Below are 20,013 nucleotides of genomic sequence, written 5' to 3'. Positions count from 1 at the left end.
TAGTATATATGGTGTTTATATTTTTTAAATACTATTTATTCATATTTTAAACATTTAAATAATACATAATGTAAAATTTATTTTTGAAATAGTAAACGTCCAAAAATTTAAACTTTAGATTCAATAATTTTTATAATTTTTAGTAATTGCAATTATTAAACAGTTTTATTTAATTTACCATTTAAAAATCATCAATAATTATTTTCAGCACATAAATTTAAAATTTATACATGAAACACCACTAAAATAAATTATATACTCATACTCGGTGGCTAGTCCAAAATCCAGTAGGGAGCCTCATATTGTTTCATCTTCTAGGTTCAGTTGATGGCACTTTTTGTTCGAGTAGGTCGTCTGCTTCAGCCTTCAAGTCTCCTCACTAGCCGAGTCGCCCACGTAACCGTGGACTCCATTCGGATACGACGTCTCATGGTTCCACCCATGCATATTATAAGTACTTGGCTAAGCTACTCTGAACTGTTCCTATAGCCTAGAAACTCTTTCAATTTCACAAGTTGAGCCTACTTCTTTGACATTTATAGATTCTCAGCATATTTTCACAACTTGCTTCTATTTCTATTTGTCGTTTTACCTGAAAAATTCTAAATTACACAATTTTGGTACACATGAAACCAGAATTACCAACAGCTACAGTTTCATTTTTTACGCTCATAATTCCCCTATAAATACAACACACCACTCCTCATTCAAATCACTCAATATACAACCAAACCTATGGCTTCCACCAACAATCTCTCTGCTTCCATCTTCATTCTCTCAGTCCTCATTCTATCAACTATTTCCAATGCTTGCGTGCCCTGCAAGCCAACCCACCCTACTAAGCCTACTAAGCCAAGTAACCCTACTAAACCTACTAAGCCAAATAAGCCTAATAATCCCACTCCAATGCCGCCGACACCTTCGAAACAAACTTGCCCGATCGATGCACTGAAACTCGGTGTATGCGCCGATCTTCTCGGAGTTGTTAACGTTGTTATTGGAGGTTCTCCGTCAGGAAGCAAATGCTGCGCTCTTATTCAAGGATTGGCTGATCTTGATGTTGGTTTGTGTCTATGCACTGCAATTAAAGCTAATGTTCTTGGAATTAACTTGAATGTGCCTGTTTCACTTGGTTTGCTGGTTAATGCTTGTGACAAATCACTTCCTTCTGGTTTTAAATGTCCATCTTAAATACATAAGAGGACTAATCTGGACATTTTATTATATGTTTGTGTGTGTCGAAAGTTAAAATAATGTAGTTGCTTTTGAAGTTTATTATTATAGATCAAGTATGTATTCTGTTGCTTTTTGTTCAAATAACTTGGCAAGACTTGTTTGCCTTTGTTAGTTTTTAATTTGTGTATTGTTATCATGATTAATGTAAGTTACTATCATGAGTTACTTAATTTGATGCATTTTGATTTTCTGAAACATCAAGTTGTTTGCGTTTTATGAATTAAACTCATAATACATAGTACTCCAGTTCAATACCGAATTGAAAACTAACATTTATAATTAGAAAATAAATTTTCTAAAGTTGACAACAAGTCTATTTAAATTTATATATTTTACAATAACTAAATGAAGTGAAAATTTAAAAGTTAGATATCTTATTTTCTAGTTTATTATAAAAAAAAGTATAAAAAATTCAATTTAAATTGAAAAATTATTGAAATTGGCTAAAATTACAGGTAATTTTTACAATTGGATCAAAATTATTGAGATAAACTTTTTTTATTAAATTTTAAAGATGAAAACAGTTACATTTTTTAAACCAGTAGGCCATTCTTTTAACTTATATAAAAAATCTAGATTTTAATTTATGTAGGCCTTGAATATTCTTTCGACTCCTCCAAACTCTATTCCACCTTAAATTCGATCTTAATTAATATTAAAATTTTGAAAATGATATGTCTGAATTCTAATATTAAACCAAGGCCTTTGTTTTTATTATGTGTATATTTAAATCCTTATTGAAATATAAATTTGCATAATTATGTCCGATGTGAATACGTACAGATCTAGCTATTTGATTGAGTTTGGGAGATAAAAGTTCATTTTGAATTAAAATGATTTTTGATTTATTTAAATTTTAATTCAAGTAAATTTGGATCAAAACCACGTTCGACATGTGAAATTTACCATATAGTAAAGTAAATTTCATAATAAGATATTACTCCATTAATCTGTATAAAGAATAACATGGTTATTTGTATAGAAAATTCATGCTTTTCGCGTTTCTTGTGATTTAATTATATTGGCATCGCACATACCAATATCCAATGTCATTTTAGACCTATTTTTTGCAAAAAATTATAATATTATTTTGGCCGTTTTGAATGACTAAACCAACATTATATAAACATTAATTAGGACTGTAAAATGCCACAAAAAAAATGATAGATTGAGTTTTTTATGCCAAAAAATTAAATTCTGTATGCTAAATTCTAAATAATGTACTTAAATTATATAAAATCCAAAAGCTGAAAACTATATATATAAATATCTCCTATGAATATAACTTCATGATGAAAATTATGAAAATCTCACATAGCCAAGGAAAAAAAAGGCTTACATAATTGCCTATAAGAACAAGACAGTAGACACTTAAAATGGTACGTTAAATGGTTGGATTTTTAATTAATAATTAGTAAGAACAACATAACGATATTTTTTTGGACCGTAAGCGCCCGTTCCTGTTGCAAACTGTATAAAAAATATATAATTAAATTATCTACTATATATCTACATATAATTCAATGTTAACATAACTAATTTATCAATACATCAAATTTAACTTTAATTTTAATTCTAGTTTTAATTCTATTTTTAACTTAATTGTTTAAAAAATTAATATATGCTTTCAATTTTTCGAATTGACCGGTTCCGTAACATCCCTGAATCATACAAGAGGAGGTTTATGGCCGGTTAAGTGTTTATTTCTCAAATTGTGAACCGGCGATTTCAGACAGAACTGACGAGTTGTAAACTGTGACCATCTCTACTTATAAGTGATTGCTAATGGTTAAAATATTTTCTATAACAATTAGATTGAAAAGATCGTGACTCTGGTTGTTTAATTCTTGAATTAGAATTTTCAGCAGTTTTTAAAGTCACTAGATAAATATCTTTATTGAAAATTTGTATTTTATACATGCTATGTTTAATAAAATTTCTAAATTGAAAAATATTACAACAAAACGTAAAACTCTATATTTCGATTTCTATAAAATAATTTTTCAAAAAAATAAAGATATTTTTTGCACAACTAAAGAGTACGTAGAATTTCGTATTGTTTTAGTTTGAGTATGACTTCTCGTTGTAGTCTCCTCACTAGCCGGGTCGCGCACGACGTCTCCTGGTTTCAGCCATGGCCATGCATATAATAAGTAAACAAAAACAGCAAATGTACTTGGCTGAGCTACACTGTACTGTTCCATTAGTCTAGAAACTCTTTCCAGAATTGTACATGAAATTTCACAAGTTGGCCCTCTTTCTTTGACAAATATATACATTTTCAGGAATTTTCGCAACTTGCTTCTATTTCCATTTGTCGTTTTACCTGAAACTTCAGAACCACACAATTTTGGTATACATAAATCAACCGTGGCGGATCCAGAAATTTTTTATAAGGTAGACAAATGTTGAATATTAAGTGTGATGAAAATCCCACATTGAAAAGATATGAGTAGAATGTGGAATATATAAGTGGGATGGACTATCTAATTCATTACATTAGGGTTTTGGGTTTAATGTGGTGTCCGGCCCACGGTTATATGGTTCACACTCTGCGCCTCATGAATGTATTCTCCCATACATTGCGCTCAACTTGGACTAACAAGTGGTATCGGAGCCTAGATTTCAAATCTGAGATTCTAGGTATTTTGTTGATTGAAGATGTCGCTTCATAAATTTGATATTGAGAAATTCAATGGTTCGAATGACTTTACTTTGTGGAAAGTCAAGATGAAGGCTGTTTTGGTTCAACAAGGATGCGTAGCGGCGTTAGGAGGAGAAAGCAATTTACCGGAAGGTTTGTCTGTGGGAGAGAAGGCAGATATTATGTCAAAGGCACATAGTACGATTCTATTGAGTCTTTCTGATGAGGTGTTGAGAGAGGTTATCGGTGAAAGAACTGCTGATGCTTTATGGGGAGCGTTGGAGAGCAAGTTTCAGAAGAAATCTCTTACAAACCGGTTGTATCAGAAACAACGTTTGTATACATTGAGGATGACGGAAAATACTCAGGTAAGAGATCATGTTAATAACTTCAATCGAATTGTTATAGATTTACAAGGTGTTGGTGTTTCGATTGAAGAAGAGGATCAAGCCCTCATTCTTTTATGTTCTTTGCCCAATTCATATGAAAACTTTGTTGATACAATGTTATATGGTAGAGATTCGATTTCTGTTAGTGATGTAAAGGATGCTTTGCAATCCAAAGAACTAAAGAAAAAGGTATCTAACTCTAATGAGGAGGAATCGGTTTCTGGTCTTGTGGTGAGTCGGGGCAGGAGTCATGAGAGAGATAGTGGGAAAGGAAACAGGTCGCGTTCCAAATCGAAGTCTAATGGACGACGATGCTATCACTGCAAGGAGAAGGGGCACTTTAGAAGAGATTGTCCGAAGCTGAAAAAGGGTGGCGAAAACAAGGAATCAAGCGGTAATGCTAATGCAGCTGTGGTACAGGAGAGTTCTGATGAGGAAGAAAGTGGTGATGTTTTGACTGTGAGTACATCAAGTTCTGATAGTACCTGGGTCCTAGATACTGGCGCATCTCATCATATGTCTTCTAGAAAGGAATTGTTTAATTCTTTCAAGGAGTGGAATGGCACTATAAAGGTGGCGAATGATAAGGAGCTTGCTGTCAAGGGTAGTGGTTCTGTTCAGATCAAGATGTATGATGGTATGGTTAGAACATTTGATGCTTGGTATATTCCTGAACTGCGGAAGAACTTGATTTCTGTGGGTACACTTGACAAGCAAGGGTACAACCACTCAGGCGGAGATGGACAGATCAGAATTTCTAAAGGTGCATTGACTGTGATGAAGGTGATAGGAGTATTTTTACTCCTATCTTTAGCGTCGTTTCCGCATGCTTTATTAACGTTTTATCACGGTTTTATGGTATTTCGTATGCCTTATTACGTGTTTTAGTATTTCAGGTACTTAGGAGCATTGCGGAAGCATTTTGGTGCAAAAGTTGGAAAAGACGACAAAAGTGATGCGGAAGCTCATTTGCAAATCTGAAAAGCTGACCCCGGGGCACTAATTGACCAATTTGGACTAGCTCGAAGCCTCAAATGAACTCGTGATCTTCATGAAAGTTAAAGTAGACGTCCTGAGCTTTCCAACGGTTCAAGAATCGACTGAATCGGACATTTCTACACCGAGTTACGAAGGTTTGAAGATCGAGATTTGGAGCAGAAAATGGCAGCTCGAATCGGGCTTCTCATTTAGCCCAAGGAGCTCTATTCGAACTTGGGCTTGCTGGAATGGGGAAATCTTAATTCAAGATGCATTAAGGCTTTATTAATTTGCTATTTTGGGCCCAACACATGTGTAATTGAATGTTTGTCTTTTTCCTTCTTTTGTAAGTACTATATATATGGGGCCTTATCTTTATTTTAGGTATAGAAGATTTTGCTAGACATTATTCTATTTTGTACTTTTGAATCTTCTCCTAATTTTAGAAATCCCCAAGTGTAGTCCTTACCTTCTTCAATAGAATTTCCAGATTTTCATATTTTCCTCCATTGTTGAATACTTAAGCTTTTTCTATTGAAGATTTATTCTCATTTTATTATTGAAGTATTATCTTATTGAATGTTATTGGCTTGGGTTTCTACAAAGGTAATTAGCTCTATCTCTCAATGATTTATTATTCTATTTGCTTGATGTTTGTTGTTTTAGCCATGGTTGGCTAAACCCCTTTGTTTGGGGGTTAATTTGAATCTTAGTTGTGTATGATTGGGTTAGGGTTTTGGGGTTGTGTTGATTGTTCTAATTAAGGAACCTAAAGCTTGCTTAGATTAGCTACCTAAGTATTGTTCTTAAATTAATTCTCACCTTGAGAGAGGGTTTATTAGTTGGATTTGATTAATTAGAGACTTAATTAGTAACACCATGAGAATAAACCCAACTTGTTGAGAATAAACTTCTTAATCGGTGATACCCCATTTCTTAAGCTTCTCGTAGCGTTCACCCTCACTAACCGAGCGGATTTCGAAGGGTGCCTTGTATTTCCGTGAAAGAGCCCCGAAATTGGTTGTCTTTCTTGAAGAACGGATAGGTTGTGGTGGTAGCTCCTCTTGAAATTCTTGCTCACTAGGAAGTATGGATTTTTTCTTTGAGGCTCGGCTTGCTCTTGTATTCCGAGACATTGTAGAGGAGGGAAAAGGGTGTTTGAAAGTGTATTTAGTTTTGAGTTTGGCTTAAAAATGGTGGAGATAGAGCTTGAAGAATTTTGTTAGAGGAAAGAGAATGGAGGTCTTGGCTATGGAGTTTGTGATAAATGGGGAAAAGAATTTGGAGAAGATGAAGTGTTGGAGTTCTTTTTGGGGTAAGATTTGAAAAATAGGAGAAGAGGGGTGGAGATCTTGCCATGTCATGAATCTTTGTGAAGTGTTTTTCTAATTTAAAGGCCAAGATAAAAACACCTCATCAATCCAACTCCCCTCATCTCCAACCAATAGGAACATTTCAAAAATTTAACCAATAGGAGCAAGTAAAAAAAAAAAAAATTTCAACCCCCCCCTTTAAAAGAAGGGAGCTCGAATCGAGCTACCCTTGTGAAATGGGTAGCTCGATTCGAGCTCAACAAATCTGTTTCCAGATTTGTTGAGCTCGATTCGAGCTCACCATTTCACAATGGTAGCTCGATTCGAGCTCAACAAATCTGGGAACAGATTTGTTGAGCTCGATTCGAGCTCATCCAATTGGATGGTAGCTCGAATCGAGCTACCTTATAGGGGGGGGGGGATTTTTTCCATTTTTTTTTTTTTTTTTTTGAAAATCTTACCCCAAATTTCTTCTTTCAAATTCTCGCTCTTTTTCGCCACACCTACGCACCAAAACCAAACACACCGGACGTTATCTTGAACAAAAAGACATAAAACTAACAAAAAAACAATATCTAAACAATCTAAAGAAGGTAAAACAACAACAAAAACATTAAATCGAACCTCTTGGGAATGCCTCCCAAGTGCGCTTGTTTAAAGTCGAAAGCTCGACCGTCTCATGGTGGACTCATGTAGGATTTGTGAAGGATATCTCATCCTCCACCCGATTCGTCAAGGGTCCAAGATATGGTTTGCACCGGTGGCCATTAACCTTGAAAGTTTCACCCTTGGAATTCTCCAATTCCACCGCACCATGATTCGCCACATTCCGGATTTTGAATGGGCCACTCCAACGAGATTTCAATTTTCCCGGAAACAACCGCAAGCGTGAATTGTAAAGAAGTACAAACGAACCAACCTCTAAGACCTTTGGGGAGATGTGAGCATCATGCCATTGCTTCGTTTTCTCTTTATAGAGCTTGGCATTCTCATATGCCATGAATCGGAATTCATCTAACTCATTCAATTGAAGCAATCTCTTTTCCCCCGCCTTCTTGAAGTCAAAGTTCAACTTCTTAATAGCCCAATACGCTCTATGCTCAAGCTCTAGAGGAAGATGACACGCCTTCCCATAAACAATACGGAATGGTGACATACCAAGTGGAGTTTTGTAGGCCGTCCTATACGCCCACAATGCATCATCCAATTTCAAAGACCAATCTTTCCGGGATCCATTCACCGTCTTCTCGAGAATTCTTTTCAATTCACGGTTCGAAACCTCAACTTGGCCACTCGTTTGGGGGTGATAAGGTGTGGCGACCCGGTGATGCACATTATACTTCCTCATAAGAGCTTGAAATTGCCGATTGCAAAAATGCGAACCGCCATCACTAATAACCACTCTAGGAGTCCCAAACCGATTCACTAGCCGCTTAAGAAAACTCAACACCACTTTAGCATCATTAGTGGGCAAAGCCTCCGCTTCTACCCATTTCGAAACATAATCCACACATACCAAAATGTATTGGTTTTTGAATGAAACCGGGAAAGGCCCCATGAAATCTATACCCCATACATCAAATATTTCCACTTCTTGAACCGAAGTCAAAGGCATCTCATCTCTTTTCGAGATGTTGCCTACACGTTGGCACCGATCACAATGGCCAACAAACTCTTTGGCATCACGAAACAAAGTTGGCCAAAAGAACCCGCTCTCAAGCACTCTAGCGGCGGTTCTAGCCGAACCATAATGTCCGGTCTCATGACATGAACTCAAAATGGGCATCATTTCTCCCAAGGACACACATCGTCTCAACATTCCATCACCACATATTTTAAACAAGAAAGGTTCGTCCCACAAGTACCTTTTAACATCGGATAAGAACTTCTTCCTTTTGTGGGATGTCAAGTCCGGAGGCATGACTCCCGATGAGAGGTAATTTGCAAAATCGGCATACCATGGTGTCTCCACTTCCCGAATCATCATAAGCGTTTCGTCCGGAAACCGCTCATTAATCTCCTCACCAATAGGAATTGGTTCCGGATTCTCAAATCTCGAAAGGTGATCCGCCACCACATTCTCCGTACCCTTCTTATCTCGGATTTCTACATCGAACTCTTGCATGAGAAGAATCCACCGAATAAGCCTAGGCTTTGCATCTTGCTTAGTGAATAGATACCGTAAAGCGGCATGATCGGTGTATATGATGCATTTCGACCCAAGCAAGTAGTGTCTAAACTTATCGAGAGCAAAGACAACCGCCAACATCTCCTTTTCGGTAGTGGTATAGTTGAGTTGTGCTCCCGCCATAGTTCTACTAGCGTAATAGATCACATGCACCCGCTTGTCCTTTCTTTGCCCCAACACGCAACCCAATGCTTGGTCACTAGCATCACACATTAGCTCAAAAGGCAAACTCCAATCCGGAGATGAAATAATGGGAGCGGTCACAAGTGCCGACTTTAGCTTCTCAAAAGCATCTTGACAATCCCTTGTGAAGTCAAACGACGCATCTTTTACTAGCAAACTTGTCAAAGGTCGAGCAATCGACGAAAAATCTTTAATGAAGCGCCGGTAAAAACCCGCGTGGCCCAAAAATGCCCGAACTCCTTTGACCGTAGTTGGAGCGACTAATTTTTCAATAACCGCCGTTTTTGCCCTATCCACTTCAATTCCCGCCTCCGATATCCTATGCCCGAGTACAATGCCTTCATCCACCATGAAGTGGCACTTTTCCCAATTTAGCACTAAATTTGTCTCCACACATCGTGCTAAAACCCGCCTTAGATTCGCTAAACAACCATCGAACGAATCGCCAAACACGGAGAAGTCATCCATGAACACCTCCATAATATCTTCAATCATATCGTTGAAGATTGAGGTCATACACCTTTGAAATGTGGCGGGTGCGTTGCATAGTCCGAAGGGCATTCGCCGGTATGCAAAGGTACCGTAGGGGCATGTGAAGGTCGTCTTCTCTTGATCTTCCGGGAGGATTAAGATTTGATTGTAACCCGAGTACCCATCAAGGAAACAATAAAACTTGTGTCCCGCTACCCTTTCTAACATTTGATCGATAAATGGTAGCGGAAAGTGATCTTTTCGGGTTACCTCATTGAGCTTCCGATAATCGATGCATACACGCCAACCGGTTACCGTCCTCGTGGAGATTTGCTCTCCTTTTTCACTCTCCACCATCGTCATACCGCCCTTTTTAGGAACACATTGAATGGGACTAACCCACTCACTATCCGAAATCGGGTAGATTATTCCGGCGTCGAGGAGCTTGACGATCTCTTTGTGCACTACCTCCTTCATATTCGGATTCAATCTTCGTTGCCTTTGAGCCGACTTCTTTGACTCGTCTTCGAGATTAATCTTATGCATCACAATTTGAGGACTTATTCCTCGAATGTCTGAGATTTGCCAACCCATTGCTAACATGTGCTCTTTCACCACTTGCACAACCTTCCTTTCTTGATCCTTAGAGAGCTTGTTCGAGATGATTATCGGCAAGGTTTCATTCTCCCCAACAAAAGTATACCGAAGGTGTGGCGGAAGCGGCTTCATTTCAACTTTCGGGGGCAACTCCGAAGATGGTGGAGTCACACCATTGCTCTTATCTAAACTTTCCGGCTTCGGTTCATCCTCTCTAGTATACTCATCATCCCCCGACTCGGAATGAAACGAAACTTGAGAGATTTGTTGAGGACAAATTTCTACCCTCTTTGCTTCATTCAACAATTGCACATTCTCCCGGAGTTGCTCTTCCACAATCTCATCAATCACATCAATTCTCATGCAATCCTCCTCCTCGATGGCATTCCGCATCACTCTCTTCATATCAAATTCCACACTTTCCTCATCAATTCTCAAGGTGAGCTTGCCGGCATGAACATCAATGAGAGCACGCCCGGTGTTCATAAAAGGGCGACCAAGAATCATAGGACATTCTTTATCTACCGCATAGTCTAGGATCACAAAATCCACCGGAAAGATGAATTTATCCACTTTAACGAGCACGTCTTCCACTATCCCATATGGCTTTTTGAGAGAGTGATCGGCAAGTTGCAATACCATCGAGGTGCGCTTTACCGGTTGATCGCCAAACAAAGACCTAAAAAGAAACAATGGCATCAAGTTAATACTTGCCCCAAGATCGCACAAGCAATTTATAGCATTCATATTTCCTATAGTGCAAGGTATAGAAAAACTCCCTGGATCCTTAAGCTTTATCGGTAGGTTGCTTTGGATTATGGAACTACAATGCTCCGTGAGCGGTATTGTCCCATCTTGCTCCCAACTACGCTTGTTCATAATTATGTCTTTCAAGAACTTTGCATATTGGGGCATCTCCCGAAGTGCATCCGCCAAGCTTAGATTGATTTGCAATTTCTTGAAAATCTCAAGGAACTTGTGAAATTTTTCGTTCCCTTGAGCTTTCCTTAACCGGCTTGGGAATGGAACCGGTGGCACAAACGGTGGCGGTGGTGGTGGCCTCACATAGGGCTCTTCAACCTCGATAACCACTTCCTCACATTCCTTTGGTAGTTCTTGGCTTGAGCTTGCTACATCAACAACCACTTGAGGCTCATCCTCCTCAACAACATGCTTCTTCCCATTGGCTTTCTCAAGGTTTCTCCCGCTTCGGAGCTCTACCGCCTTAACTTGCTCTCTAGGGTTGTTTTCCGTAGTGGATGGCAACCCTCCTTGAGGTCTTCCTTGAAGCGAAATTGCCATTTGAGAAATTTGAGTTTCCAAATGATGGATAGTAGAAGCTTGATTCTTCTCCCTTTGCTCCATTTTTTCTAACTTCTCTAGCACTTTGGAAAGCACATTTCTCTCATCCGTATTCTTTTGTGGTTGGAATCCCGGAGGGTGTTGAGGTCTACCACCATAGTTGTTTCCTTGCCCTTGATGGTTATGATAAGGGCCTTGATAAGGACCTTGTTGTTGGGGCCTATTTCCTCCTTGGAAACTAGGACCCGCTTGTTGATTTGCTTGCACATTGCCTTGACCCTCTTGATTCCTCCATCCGAAGTTAGGGTGGTTTCTCCACCCCGGATTATAGGTATTCGAGTAAGGATCATTCCCTTGGCGTTGACCTCCCACATAATTCACTTGTTCGTTCCAAGTTTGACCCATGGCATAGCACTCATTACTTCCATGATTGAAATCTCCGCAATGCTCACAACCTACTTGGACATATGCAACCGGAGCATTCCGTGGACCCACTTGTTTCTTCAAGGCATCAACTTGACTTTGTAAAGAGGCATTCATGGCTTTCATCGCTTCAAACTCCTTGGATTGGTCAAGTGTCATTAATGCCTTTTGAGCCGGTGGTCTTCTCCTTTCCGAGGACCAAGTGCTACTCACCATAGCCAATTTTTCAATCAACTCATTAGCCTCATCAAGCGTCTTTTGCATCAAAGAACCTCCCGCGGCCGAATCAATGGTAGATCTAGTGATCTCACCCAAACCATTATAGAATATTTGAAGCACATGTTCCCTTACAAGCCGATGATGAGGTACGTGCCTTTGGAGATCCTTGAACCTCTCCCAAGTTTCATAGAGAGATTCCCCCTCATATTGGTAATAATCAATGATGTCCTTTGTCAACTTCGCGGTTCTCCCCATTGGAAAGTACTTGTGAAAGAAAGCTTGAGCAAGATCCCGCCAATTGTGGATTGATGCATTAGGTAGTGATCGAAGCCACAAGCTAGCCTTGTCTCTTAGTGAGAACGGAAACATCCGAAGCTTGATTTGATCGGAGGTGACATTATGGAGCTTGAATGTGTCCAACACTCCCAAGAACTTGGCTATGTGTTCATTCGGATCCTCACTTGGTAACCCAAAGAATTGGCACCGATTCTCTAGGAGTTGAATCGTGCTAGGCTTGATCTCAAAAGTAGCCGCGGTGACCGGTCTTGCAAAGCATCCATAGGTAGCATTATCCACATCCGGGAGGAAGAAATCCCCCAAAGTTTGTCTTTGTGCTTGATGGCCTTGAACTTGAGGGTGATTGTCCCCTTGTTGCTCTTGCCGATTCCTCTCAACGAGTGGAGGAGGCGGATGTTGCCTCACTCCATCGTTTTGAGGGTGATAATGCTCCTCCTCATAGTTATCATCCCCATGTTCCATGATAACGGGTATACGATTCTCCCTTCTCACACTTCTTTCAAATCTCCCGAGGTTGTCTTGAAACGGTTCTAGTGGAAGATTGGCCCTTCGTGTATTGTGCATACACTATAGTTGATCTCCTACACAAACAACAACAAGCAAACCACGCGTAAATCCGGAAAGAAGCAAAAACAACAAAAGTGATAAAAAACAGAAAATAAAGCTAACTCGACCGAACAATAACTAATTTCAATCAATCAATAAACACTCGTCACTCCCCGGCAACGGCGCCAAAAACTTGTTGAGAATAAACCCCAACTTGTAATAGAGTGGACCTAAGTCCGAGTTATCGATCCCACAAGGAGTGAATTCAAGAGTGATTATCGATGAGAATGAACTTAGTTGCGATTCAATTCGTTTAGCAAGAGAATAAGTGTTTTTCTTAATGAACCAATCAACCAACTACTAAAAACTTATGCTATCTAGGAATTAACAAATTACTAATTTAAAGAAACGAGTAAACACTATAATAATTAACGAAATTCAAGTGATAAAGAGGTTTGGGAGCTAATAATCCTCCTAGGTCATGCAATCAAGGGTATCGGGTTTAGGGTTCTAAACGAGGACCGAGTGTTCTAGACCGCAACTCCCGCTCTCTCGAGCCTCAAGGAGCTACAAAACCGCAACTAATCGAGCTTAACCTACTCTCGTAGCACCAGAAGGGTGTGCTACAACACGGCATTTATATTCTCACAGGAAGTGCAGTAGTGGGAACTGTGGCGGTTGCTCGGTCCTTGGAGGTACATGATGGTAAAACCGAGTTGTGGCATCAGAGGTTAGGTCATATGAGTGAGAGGGGGCTATCCATATTAAGTAAACAAGGGTTGTTAGAAGGAGCGGAAACGGGGAAGCTGAAGTTCTGTGAAACTTGTATTCTTGGCAAGCAACGCAGGGTGAAATTCACTTCTGGAAGGCACACTTCGAAAGGCATCCTGGATTATATTCACTCGGATTTATGGGGTCCTGCTCGGGTTGAATCCCACAGGGGACTCAAATATTTTGTGACCTTTATTGATGACTACTCGAGAAAGGTGTGGTTGTATTTTCTGAAATCGAAGGATGAAGTGTTTGGGCGGTTCAAGGAGTGGAAGACCATGGTTGAAAAACATACTGATAGACAGGTCAAGACACTCAGGACGGACAACGGGTTAGAGTTTTGCAATGCACCATTCGATGACTTCTGTAGAAAGGAAGGTATAGTGAGGCATCACACTGTACGGTACACACCACAGCAGAATGGGGTTGCAGAGCGGATGAACCAAACACTACTACAGCGTGCTCGGTGCATGCGGTTAAACGCGGGTCTTCCAAAGCGTTTCTGGGCTGAAGCAGTTAACACTGCTTGTTATCTGGTGAATAGATCGCCATCTACTGCAATTGATTTGAAGACACCTCAAGAGGTATGGTATGGTAAACCCTCTGATTATTCTGGCTTGCGTGTTTTCGGTTGTGTTGCCTATGCTCATGTTAATGATGGTAAACTTGAGGCGAGGGCAATGAAATGCATATTTCTAGGGTATGCGACTGGAGTTAAAGGGTACAGACTGTGGTGCACAGAGATGGATAGAACTCCAAAACTGATTATTAGTAGAGACGTATCCTTTGATGAATCTACTATGTTTGGCCAGAAAGAGGAACTTGGTGATCTTGCAGGAAAAACTGATCTGGGTGCTAGCCAGAAGGTGGAGTTTGTAGCTCCAAATAGGATTACTACTGATCCTATAAACGAGCCTAATGAAGAAGTGGTAGAAGAGAGTATAGCAACAAGGAGAGAAAGAAGGCAAATCAGAACACCAATGAGATATGTGGATTGTGTTGATACAGTTGATACTAATCCTATGGCTTATGCTTTGGCAATAAGTGAGATCATTGATTCTGATGAGCCGCAGTCGTATAAAGAGGCAGTGCAGAGTAAAGAAGCATCTGACTTGGTCAATGTACGCAGCGCATGAGGCCCTTAAGGGGCATGGATGGCAGAGAGAGAGTTGGTCTTGGTTAACTTTGACTTTGGAGTAATTTTAAATCAAGGTGGAGAGTTTATTATGTGATGCAATTTGGTGTCCTTGTGATTTGCTGAAGAAGGTTTCAGGATTAATCTTGTTGGGTGTATTCGCCAAGGTGGAGATTGTTGAGTTATGGCTCATATTGTTCCTATTTGGATTAGGATATATTGTTCCTATTTAGATTATGATACTTAATCCTTTGTTTAGCATTGTTTTCCTTTTAGGATTTATAGTCTAGTTCCTTATTGGATTAGGACTAAAATTGTGTCTTAAGGGTTCACTATAAATAGAGGTGATGACCCTATTGTAAACTCACAACAAACATATAGAATAAATTCTCTCTCTGCCGTGGAGTAGATCGCATTTATCGAACCACGTAAAAAATCTTGTGTGATTCTTTTCTCTTCTCTTATTTATAGTCTAGTTCTGAGGTAAGTTGAGCGGTCCAATGTGGAAGGATATCACACTTAAGGGGGAGATTGTTGAATATTAAGTGTGATGGAAATCCCACATTGGAAAGATATGAGTAGAATATGGAATATATAAGTGGGATGGACTACCTAACCCATTACCTTAGGGTTTTGGGTTTAATGTGGTGTCCGGCCCACGGTTATATGCTTCACATTCTGGGCCTCATGAATGTATTCTCCCATACATTGCGCTCAACTTGGACCAACAATTGGTATCAGAGCCCGGTTCGGCTGGGTGGAACTTGGTGACTCCGGGTCTTCTATCCCGAAAGGGTTGGAGTCTAGTTCCGAGGTAAGTTGAGCGATCCAATGTGGAAGGGTATCACACTTAAGGGGGAGATTGTTGAATATTAAGTGTGATGAAAATCCCACATTGAAAAGATATGAGTAGAATGTGGAATATATAAGTGGGATGGACTATCTAATTCATTACCTTAGGGTTTTGGGTTTAATGTGGTGTCCGGCCCACGGTTATATGGTTCACACTCTGCGCCTCATGAATGTATTCTCCCATACATTGCGCTCAATTTGGACCAACAGCAAAATTGTAGTGAAAATTTATAATATAAGCAAAATTGACGAAACATAAATTTTAAGATGGACCGTGCTAATTATTTTAAGGAGAAAAATTATAATATTAGATTATAAATTCTTTAAAAAAAATATTAAAATGGTCAACTGGCTACCATAAACTTTTTCTAGTTCCGCCTCTGCGAATCAAGAAATATCAACAGCTAAAGTTTCATATTGTATGCTCGCAGTTCCCCTATAAATACAACACACGACTACTCATTCAATATCACTCAATAACCAAACCTATGGCTTCCACCAATAATCTCTCTGCTTCTATTTTCATTCTTTCAGTCCTCATTCTATCAACTATTTCCAATGCTTGCGTGCCCTGCGAGCCAACCCACCCTACTAAGCCTACTAAGCCAAGTAACCCTACTAAGCCTACCAAGCCTAGTAATCCCACTCCAATGCCGCCGACACCTTCCAAACAAACTTGCCCGATCGATGCACTGAAACTCGGTGTTTGCGCCGATCTTCTCGGAGTTGTTAACGTTGTTATCGGAGGTTCTCCGTCAGGAAGCAAATGCTGCGCTCTTATTCAAGGATTGGCTGATCTTGATGTTGGTTTGTGTCTATGCACTGCAATTAAAGCCAATGTCCTTGGAATTAACTTGAATGTGCCTGTTTCACTTGGTTTGCTTGTTAATGCTTGTGACAAGTCACTTCCTTCTGGTTTTAAATGTCCATCTTAAAAATATAAAGGACTGATCTGGACATTTTATTTATATTTCTGTGTGTCAAAAAGTAAAAATAATGTTGTACCTTTTGGGGTTTCTTGTTATAGAAGTTTGTATCTGTTGCTTTTTGTTTAAAATAACTTGGCAAGGCTTGTTTGCCTTTATTTTAGTTTTTAATGTGTGTATTACATTCATGATTAATGTAAGTTAATAATCGTGAGTTACTTAATTTGCATTTTTATCTCTTATAAGCATTTTTGAAACATCAAGTTGTTTGCGTTTTATTAATTAAATTCCTATACTCTATACTGAAAAGTAATATTTGTATAATTATAAATACATTCATTTAAGTTGACAACAATTATGAACTGAATTTTAATTTATCTTAAAGAAAATGTGATTATATATCACCTAAATTCGACCTATGAACTTATCTATTTTGTATAAAAGTAAATTCTCATACTCGCTAGCTGGAGAAATTCTTATGTAAACAGAGTCTACCACGTTATCCGTAAATTTAAACAATCATATTATTATAACAGTTCATTAAAATAATGCCAATATCGTCATAATTATATAAGGATTAATTTCAAAAAAAATCACGAACTTTACACGAATTTTCATTTTAATCATGAACTTTAAAAGTTGTCATTTAAAGGCACGAACTTTCATTTTGTTTCAAATCTATCGCCAAAGTAAAATCCGGTGTATTTTATCGAACCAAAAATTCCTAATCCTATATACTCTAACTAAAAGATAATAAGATTTAATGTCAATTTATAATTTGGTCTTTCATTAATGGTTTAGTGAAGAATTTAGTCAACAAAAATACATTGAAATGATAGATTTGAGACAAAATGAAAGTTCGTGCCTTTAAATTGCAACTTTTAAAGGTCATGATTAAAATGAAACTTCGTTTAAAGTTCGTGATTTTTTTAGGAATTAACCCATTATATAATAGATGTGTTCGGATTTTAATGCTGATATTACGATATTGACATTATTTTAACAAGTTGTTATAATGTGATTGGTTTAGTTTACGGATAATGTGGTGGACTCAGTTTACCTAAAAAATTCTCCGTTGACTAATCTAAAATAAAAAATTAGATAGATTTAGTTTATCACGTCATCCGTAGACTAAGTCAATACGTTATAGGGGTGGGCAAAAAAACCGGTCAAACCGCAAAACCGAACCGAAACCGTAAAACCGAACCGGAAAATATGGTTAACCGGTCCAAAAGTTTAGGTTTAGGTTTTAATTTTTGATTTTTATGGTTAATGGTTTAGGTTTAGGTTTTGGAATTTTAAAAACCGCGGTTAATCGGTTAACCGGTTTATAAATAATACTCCCTCCGTCCCGTAAAGATAGAAAAAGTGACCACTTTTTTTGTCCCATAAAAATAGAAAAAGTAGCCATATTTATTGTTAATTTACAATAAAATTATCAAATTACCCTCATAATTTAATTCTATGAGCATTTAATGTAGTGACTTTATAATGATTCACTCTTAGATTTGTTAAAGGGTATTGTAGGAATACTTTAATAAAATAAGCACAATTAATGAGTTTCTTAATTCTTGTGAAAACACTACTTTTTCTATCTTTACGGGACGGAGGGAGTATATATTTTTATAGATTATATATATATATACATACATATGTTTTAATTATTCAAATAAAATATATTTTACATCTACACATATAAAAATTCTAAACAAAAAAATATTTAAAAAATATTTTATTTATCAATATATTTTTATTTTAGGAGTGTATATATATATATATATATATAAAGAACTTTATTTTTCTTAATAAAATATTTATATACCTAATTGAAATAGGAATAAATAAAATTTATATTTTAATAATTAAATAGAATGAAAATTAAAGTTTAATTATTAGACTATATTTAAAATTTTATCAATAAATTTTATCTTTTTTATATCTAATTTTTTAATGGTTTCATGGTTAAAAACCGCAAAACCGAAAAACCGAACCGTTTTAAATGGTTAACCGATCTAATGGTTAACCGTTTAAAATTTTAGGTTTAGGTTTTTAATTTTAAAAACCGAACTACTATGGACCGGTTTACATATTACCCTCGTGGACCGGTTAACCGGTCCATGCCCACCACTAATACGTTATAATGCATCATTAAAATGATGGTAATATTATAATATCACTATCTAAATCTATACACATTTATTATAAATATTGCTATAATTTTAATATGTTATAACGTGATTGACTTAATATATAGATGACGTGATAAACTGAATCCACTTAAAAAATTCCTTTAAAATAAATTAGTAAGAAAACTGAGAATTTCATATTAACATTATTAGCATTGTTTTATATTTTAGCTTTAGTTGGAGTACGACATCTTTATTAGTCTCCTCATTAGTCGTCTCACGCACGGAATAGTAGACTAATATATAGTGCTAATTTTTCTAAATACATGTTTCGCCAAAATAATTACAACTTTACATTGCAAGTTTTGAGTTTTATTTTTTGACTTTTTACCCTAATTTTATTTACCTGTTTTGTTTTTTTATTTACCAAAATACCTTTTTCGGTTTTTCAATTTCGGTTTTTGGTTTTTCGGTTCGGTCAATTAAACCGACCGAACCGACCGGCGGTTTTTTTATATAGTGTAAGATTAGTGCATATATAGTGTTAATTTTTATTTTTTATAGATTTTTTTCCTGGAATTTTTTATTTTATTTTTTATAGTGTAACAGTAGTGTATATATAGTGTTTTTATGGTGTTTATATAGCGTAAAATTAATGTATATATAGTGTATAAGTAGTGAATAAGTGGTGTACAAGTAGTGTATAAGTAATGTATTTATACCATTTTGTAGTGTTTTTTTGTGGTTTAACCATGAAACACTGCAAATACACTATAAACACTGCAAATACATCATAAACACTGTAAATGCACCATAAATATACTAAAAACGGCAGCAATACACCATTAATACACCAAAAATACACTAAAACGTAAAGATATTATAAAATTATTATAAATGCACCATAAATCAATATTTTTTTTACAAAATCAGTAGCAATAAACAAATCTATGAATAAGAGAAGCCAAAATAAATAATTATATGAACAATAGAACAATTTTATAAACAAAAATTATAGATCTACAATAATTTATTTACAAAATATTTAAATCATTAAAAAAACCTAAAAAATTAAAAAAAATCTAAAAACGAGTTGAGAAATCCATAGCGCGAACGGAAAAGACGAACGGAAAAACGACCGGAAACGACGAGAAATTCATCGGAAGTAGACGAACGGAAGCGCAACCGGAAAGACGAACGGAAAAGACGAACTGAAAAGTAATCGGAGTAGATAAACTGAAAATCAAATGAAAAAGAAGAAGAAAAGAAGAAGAGAGAGAAAAAAAAGGTGGCTATGTAAAAGTTTAACCTAAAATGAAATAAGACTTCTTTATATAATGTATATTTTTAGTAAATAAGTTAGTTTATTAGGTAATGTAGGATAAGAGGAAAAGATGGGTTAAAATTGTGTAAATAC

The 20,013-nt window shown here is 37.1% G+C and overlaps 2 protein-coding genes and 1 non-coding gene across 3 annotated transcripts; all 3 read left to right on the top strand.

Annotated features, from left to right (window-relative positions):
* The first annotated feature begins 697 nt into the window (after nucleotides 1-697).
* Nucleotides 698-1,406, top strand: LOC126668663 (pEARLI1-like lipid transfer protein 1). Its single transcript, XM_050361850.2, has one exon. The coding sequence runs from the start codon at nucleotides 736-738 to the stop codon at nucleotides 1,189-1,191; it is 456 nt and encodes a 151-aa protein (XP_050217807.1). The 5' UTR covers nucleotides 698-735; the 3' UTR covers nucleotides 1,192-1,406.
* Nucleotides 1,407-12,076: 10,670 nt separating this feature from the next.
* On the top strand, nucleotides 12,077-12,183 carry LOC126670813 (small nucleolar RNA R71). The gene has a single exon (XR_007638809.1). It is a non-coding gene; the product is annotated as a small nucleolar RNA R71 (small nucleolar RNA).
* Nucleotides 12,184-16,002: 3,819 nt separating this feature from the next.
* Nucleotides 16,003-16,693, top strand: LOC126668664 (pEARLI1-like lipid transfer protein 1). The gene has a single exon (XM_050361851.2). The coding sequence runs from the start codon at nucleotides 16,033-16,035 to the stop codon at nucleotides 16,477-16,479; it is 447 nt and encodes a 148-aa protein (XP_050217808.1). The 5' UTR covers nucleotides 16,003-16,032; the 3' UTR covers nucleotides 16,480-16,693.
* The last annotated feature ends 3,320 nt before the right edge of the window (nucleotides 16,694-20,013 follow it).

Source organism: Mercurialis annua, linkage group LG2, assembly GCF_937616625.2.
Source record: "Mercurialis annua linkage group LG2, ddMerAnnu1.2, whole genome shotgun sequence".
Lineage (NCBI taxonomy): Eukaryota > Viridiplantae > Streptophyta > Magnoliopsida > Malpighiales > Euphorbiaceae > Mercurialis > Mercurialis annua.
Note: the sequence above shows the minus strand (reverse complement) of the source record. Positions and strands in the feature narration are given on the sequence as shown.